The sequence below is a fragment of the Limulus polyphemus genome, unplaced genomic scaffold, assembly GCF_000517525.1.
Source record: "Limulus polyphemus unplaced genomic scaffold, Limulus_polyphemus-2.1.2 Scaffold964, whole genome shotgun sequence".
NCBI classification, from domain to species: domain Eukaryota; kingdom Metazoa; phylum Arthropoda; class Merostomata; order Xiphosura; family Limulidae; genus Limulus; species Limulus polyphemus.
Window position 1 is genome coordinate 193886 of NW_013666574.1, and position 7172 is coordinate 201057.

The window sequence follows — 7172 nt, forward strand, 5'->3', positions numbered from 1 at the left end:
AATAGAGTCCTTGTGGAATTTAGGCTCTTGTTTAAGTTAAGAATGTTAATTAACGATAAAAAAACGTAAAAGACATAGAAGAAAGTTAAATACCATATATAATTTAATCAACCTCATGAAGATAGGAACTCCAAATGGATACTATTTTCTTTAATGATATTTCTGTGTCATTTTTAATTTCCTGAAGTTATCATATAAGATTAATGATTGTAACAAAATTAAAATTTATGAGCACTTTTAATTATCGAAAAAGCCAATTATCTTGATTTTACACTTTATCGTGTTACTGCCATGAAAAAATTCGAAATATTAAAAGAAACCTTATCTATTTATATAAAAAAAAATCGAAAACTTTATTAACAATGGGCTTAGAAAAACGTTTTTATAATCTGTGTTAATAATTTATTGCAGTATCGTTAATTTTGTAAGATTATTTTTCTTATAAGAATGCTACATGATCGAATTACAATTTTATAAAGTATCTTATTTTCACGTGGATAATTTCAAAGTAAACTATTAGAGGCTGGAATGGTATTTGCAAATTATTTTTTAACAATATTCAAGTTAGAATTATATATTACTTAATTTCTAACAAATCAGAGTTGACCTGAAACATACAACCTTTCTGGCTAACTGCCTGGTGTATCGCTTTTCTAAAGACTACGATGCTTACGGTTACAAAGTAGATTACAGCGCTGAATGTGACGTTCTAAATATGTGCACAACTCAAAGATGTATACATAGAATACAGTTCGTTTGTTTCACGCATGCGTGTTAGGCAGATGTCTTTGTAGTCCGCATGCTTGGTAGTTATAGCCTGTATTTAGTGCTGAGAAAGAAGTGTTACGACGCGGACGTTTCGAGGTGGGCAAACAGTTACCATGCGGTTACCCTAAAGTTATTATGAGCTATTTAATTGTTCAAATACAAGCAACAGGAAAATTCGGATTGCAGTGTTCAACATGGCTGAAGAGAATATTGTAGAGGAGTGGCTGCGTTCTTTTCACTTGAGTCAGTATGCCGAGAGCTTTCTGGATAACGGTTACGACGATTTAGAAATCTGTAAACAGATCGGCGAGGCTGACCTGGACGGCATAGGTGTGACAGATGGAGCACACCGACAGCAAATTCTTCGTGCTGTGAGAAAGCTTTTGGAGCAAGGAGGTGCAGCTGTTTATTTTACTTTAGAAGAACAAAGAAATTCTGTTTTTGGTCATCCTGTTGAGGGAGATAGCTTCCCCGATGGCCCTTCCCCTTATTTGTCTACGACGTCGCCAAACACTGTTGATAAAACCAGAGTAACGGCCAGCAAGGGCACGACCGAAGTGACTGAGCGCACCGGCAGCTACGGATACGGCTGCTGCGGCGGGATGGCGCTCATGTCTGCACAAGTTCCATCCTGCGGCAGATTTACTGATGAATACGAAGAAGGTAAAGCAGAATTTGTTAAACTACCCAAGATGCAGCTGAAAATGATGATACGAGACAAGTTGATTAGAGACGGAATTCGGCTCAGTGCTCAACCATACTCAAACATGGTAAGTTTACTTTTGATAAAAAATATCACCAAGAATATTTGTGTGACATGCCATAGACTACAGTTGCAGTACCTGGTTCAAGGTAGTTGTTTAGGTTCCCTCCCCCCCTCACCCTTAAGTTAAGTATAGATAAATTTGTTTTGTAAACTTGTTGAAATTGGTGTATCAGTCATATTGTTTTAAAGCTAACACAGTATGTAGCAACAGTAAGGTATTCTATCTGTGTTTACATGTTTTCAACCATGACCGAGAGGCACGTATAATGATGATGAATTTCGTTAGAATAAAACGAGAACATAGTTCCAGTTTTCCAACGTGAATAAACTCTAGAAATTATATTAAGACTACAAAATTATACACCAATTACACATATATTATATACACTGTAGTGTACAATACAGTAACAGATATAAGAGAAAAATGGAAAAACGGTGAAGGGGTGTAGATAAAAGTAAAAAAAAGAAGAAGTATTTTACATTAAGTTCAACTCCAGAGAGAGAACACGAATATATTAATTAGAAATTAGAGTATTTCTATTGCATGGTGAATTTTTAACCATAAGTTATTAAATTAAATGAGTGAAAAATGTCAGTTATTCATGCGTATATAGGAAGGTTCGCCTACTTAACATTCACAGCACATAATGATAGTAATACGTTGTCTGTCATTATGAATTATGGTTTATGTATTCTGTGTTATTATTAATACTATTACTATTAGTTTACATTTGAGATCTATTTATTTTAGAAGTAAAAAATACAGTTGCAGCTATTACATCAATTTAATTCAGTTTTATTATAGATATCTTAAAAAACATCGCTTTTTGTTATTCTTATAAATGCTAGCTAGGCCTATACTATAGATAATTGTGTAATTTGTGGTGCTGGTGACCTAACACCGATACCTATTCCGATTTTAAGGCCTCCTTGATTTTTCTTCTTCCCTTTTTCTCAAGTATTTGTTTAAATTAAAAACTTTGCTACATCAAGATAGTTGTGGTCTTTTGGTATAGTATAAATATGCTATAATCCAGTTTATTTTGTCGTGTAGTGTATAGAAAAAACCGTTTCATCCTTAACCCTTAATTACCGACAACTTTCTCTAATGGTGGAGTCCACATATTGCATGTTATTGAATAATTATTTTTGTTTATGTTTCACTGCAATAAGTTCGAAGTCTAAAGAACTGACTAAAGAAAATTGAATACATTATCTTTCTGTGTCAAGTACACAGTGGGATTAATTAGAGTGTTTAAGCTATTTTGCTTATTAAGTTATTTATATTTTTCGTGTGACTTGTAAGTTGTATGTCATTAGGGACCCTGTGACTAAAAGTCATGGACTCCTATTCCTAAGCAACTTGGTACATTAATAAATTGTGTTCAAATTTGTTTTGGGTCTGGTTCCCATTGGTGATTCTAAGGTTAAAAAAGTAATTTCGAATTGTCGTTATATATATATATACATGCATAATATTTACACCAGTACATTAAGTTTAATTATATTGTGAACAGTATTAAGGTTTAAAAAATATTTTTTTATCCGGCAACAGTTTTAATGTTGATACAAATTTTGTTCATCGTTATGACGAAGTTAATTTCTTCATTACCCGCGGGGGGTGCATTTAATTACTAGGCATTCAGTTGAGACATAACGTAATTACCCAAGTACCTTACGTGGCCCAGTATGAATGGAGTGAACCCTTCACGCTGACATTATATTAAAAGTGCGGGAAATGAATAGGCCTACTAATACATAGTTTCATAAATGTTGACGGATAAGGAAAACTAAAAACTTAATTTTGAATTCGAAAATTATTTGTGAATGTTTTATCACAATAGGTAGAAAATTGTGAAAGAAAGACTGGCAATTTTAGTGACCAAAAGTCATTATCAGAGTTAGTTAGTAGTAAGTCATTGCAATCCGTAGAAAAAAAAATGGAATATTTGACGCAAATTTCAGGTCAGTGTAGTCAACATAAACAAAATGGCTGATGTTTACATTTTGTTCGGAAAAAAGTGTCGTGAATTCTTAAAGTAACCCAGCTTTTCCTCTTATGTTTATAATACTCTATTGTTTTAATTCGTTATGCTGACATAGATTTCTTGAATTTAAACCCCGTATTTTATCTCCTCCCCAACTTTTATTGGCTGGATATTTTGATATGTCCTGAAGGACTGTACGAAGGACGGTTTTCTGTTAAATACAAGTTTGATCATTCAAGACTGTGGATTTGGAATGACGAAGAAATTCTATAGTTTCTTTTAGTAGATTCGACTTTTGTCAGGTTTAATATAATAAAAAAAAGTAAAACTATTCAAATAGAATCATAATATACATGCCATTTTAGTATTTTAGAGATAAAGTAATTTTATAATCACACTCTCCGGAAATAAATGTAAACGCCTGCCATTTTTTTCCCGTTGGTTTTATTAACCTGAAATGGCTACGAAAAATCCATTTTTTCAACGTATTTCAAACAGATACTGCTTGATTACTAACTCTTTGATCGCTGATTTTGAAATTCCTCCTTTCAATTTGATTTGTTTGTTTGTTGTTAAGCGCAAAACTATATAATGGGCTGGTTATCTGTACTGTGCCCACCACAAGTATGGACTTTCCCCCTTTTTTTGGCATTAGTGCGATTGTGTAATGTGAAAATGTGCTAGATTCAGTGTTCTAATGTTAATTTTGTATTTTTTGAATCAAGTTTAGTTGCAATTATCACTGACTAATGTTATTACACACCGAAAGCACGTGATTTTGAATCTTAAAAATGGCGTATATAACAAGTCATAAATTAGAGAATCAACAATAGGTAGCGTATTAAGTTGTCGAGGAGGTCGCTTTGCTGAATAATAGTTGCCATACAGAATAAAACAAAAACGTATTTATATTAGAAGGGTTTGTAGTTAATCAACTGATAATAGCACCATCTAGTAAAAATCGATTGTACTACTGACAATATTATCGTCTGTTTAATCAGCACAAATGTTAGTACTATCGCTACCTTCGCAAAATATCAACTTGGCGTATGAGTAATGAACCAATGTCTTTGTAATGTACACTAACAGGATACTTGGGTCGACAAATACGCCTGTAATTTTTTGGCTTTACAAATGCTGCTCGGAATTTATTAATTGTGCAAATAACGTGCGATTTGAGTTTATAGTAATATCCAGCAGCTATAGACACGATACTAAGAAATAGGATAAAGAAACTCGCTTATGTTTAGATGACATATGTTGCTTCTTTTGGGATGGATTAATAAAGTTATTCTGTTTAATATTTTTGTAACATTTTATGAGCTTTCTTCCGTGGCCTACAGGTAATATTTTTTTTTTTGCAGTTAACGCAACAAAACCGTTCGAAAAACGGAGCTAAGGTTGTTAACATTTTATGTGCTTTAACTTTGGAGAGGATTGACAGAAAACCAACTAAAATTGAATGCTGAAACTATAATTTTTGTTTTTGTTACTCTCCTGTTTCGTTCTAACCAAAATAGTTTATTAAAATACACGTGATTTTAGCAAATCAAGATAGCGAGAGAAAAAGCTAAGATTCGAATTTTAATGGGTATTTTTTTTACTCTTACTGAGTAGAAATACGTGAAGATAGACATTGTTGCTGAATATGCTATTTCTGCTTAGTGTTGTTGTTCGTAAAATAAGGGTATTAGGTTGATAAAGCATGAATTAGTATAGATGAGAGCTTTTCAGCTGGTTAGACGCTTGGATTGGAACTGATATATCTCTGAAACAATGGGACAAAATACGTACATACACTTATAGAATTACCGTTACGTGACTGTTTAACAAATTTACCCGTCTCTCTCTTACACACACACACACACGTTATGATAATAAGTATTCTTATGCTCATAAAATTTGCTGACTTAAAAACGGTTTATTGTCATGCAGCATGCTAATATATTGAGATTGTTTCATGATGTTAGAAAAACACGTACGCTTAAGAAACGAATATTACACAAAGATAAGATACTCTATAACCTCGCCACCCGGTGGCGCAGCGGTATGTCTGCGGACTTACAACGCTAGAACCCGGGTTTCGATACCCGTGGTGGGCAGAGAACAGATAGCCCATTGTGTAGCTTTGTGTTGAACTAGAAACAAACCAAACCCTATAACCCGAGAGGTTATAGGGTATCGTATTTTTGTGTATATTGAGGTTCTTTCACACTCATTAGTTTCACACAAATACTCCCAGTCTGACGAAAATTCATCTTCCCCATTTTTATCCCAGATTAAAGCTGTATTATCTATTTCATAACGCTAAAAACCCGGTTTAGATACCCGTAGTGGACACAGCATTGTGTAGCTTTGCGCTAAACTACAAACAAAACATTATTAAAAATATAATACCTGTACCATATTTTTATTGTTATCAATTTTTGGTGTTTCTACAGATTTTGTATTATTTATCATACAAGTTGGAGTTTCTGAAGAAGAAAAAAAGTAGAATATTCTCGTAATCTTGTGTGTGTGTGCACGTATGTAGTTTATCTTGTTCTCCTGATACAATTAGAAGTCGGAAATAAGATTTGTTTTTATTAATATCGAAAGTCTGGCGAATAAACAGGTTTAATCTTGTGTGTGTGTGTGCATTATGCTATGTTGAAAATAAATCTTTTTTTTTTCTTTTACTTTAGAAACGTAGAATTCTTGTTGTTATTAGCATAAATCTATTAAAACTTGCCAGCATACTATACACAGCAACACCCCGCCTCGTATGTATCTATGTATGTATGTTTCGTAAACGCTAAAACATATAATTATCAAAAATACTTAATATGCTGCTGATATATGAATTAATGTAATAGGGTCTTTATACTAGTTCACTAATTGGTTATTCACTACCCCCACCCCCACCCCCAAATGCGTTTTGCAGTGTAGTAATAACCAGAGCTTGCTAACAAACGCTTTTTAAAAATTTTGTTTTTCACTGGTAGTCTATCTATTTTGAAGTCCTGGCGTGCATAATGTTTTTTTAACATCTTTATCATTTAAACTCATAATTTAAAATACGATCATTTGCATATCACTCCTGAATTTGTAACGAAGGTTTTTCGTTTTTGTGTTTAATGAGCTCCAAGCCTTCGATTTTTGTCTAATGTTGCTTCTTCAAAGCTCTAATCTGATAAAAAAAAAACAATTTTAAAGCTGCCTGAGGGTATAGGTAAGCGTGGTTACAGTATATGTTCAGCTGCTGCTTTAAAGTGTATTCATGTAGTCATGGCAACATAAATTTCTCATGTTTGATGAATGTGTTAGTCCTGTTTAGGCTGAATAAAATTGTATATAGAGTAGAGTACGAAGCTAAAACTGGGTAATTCATGGTTACTTAATCAGTAATTTTCAGAAGTTGTACCTGAGTGTTGTATATAGAGTAGAGTACGAAGCTAAAACTGGGTAATTCCTGGTTACTTAATCAGTAATTTTCAGAATTGTACCTGAGTGTTGTATATAGAGTAGAGTACGAAGCTAAAACTGGGTAATTCCTGGTTACTTAATCAGTAATTTTCAGAATTGTACCTGAGTGTTGTATATAGAGTAAAGTACGAAGCTGAAACTGGGTAATTCCTGGTTACTTAATCAGTAATTTTCAGAATTGTACC

The 7172-nt window shown here is 33.2% G+C and overlaps 1 protein-coding gene across 1 annotated transcript in view; it reads left to right on the forward strand.

Annotated features, from left to right (window-relative positions):
• Positions 1 to 456: 456 nt before the first annotated feature.
• LOC106461456 overlaps positions 457 to 7172 on the forward strand; it is an 89319-nt gene continuing 82603 nt past the window's right edge. Inside the window, exon 1 of the mRNA XM_013921278.2 lies at positions 457 to 1538. Within this exon, the coding sequence (XP_013776732.1) occupies positions 963 to 1538 (576 nt within the window). The 5' untranslated portion in view covers positions 457 to 962. The remainder of the gene's footprint in view (positions 1539 to 7172) is intronic.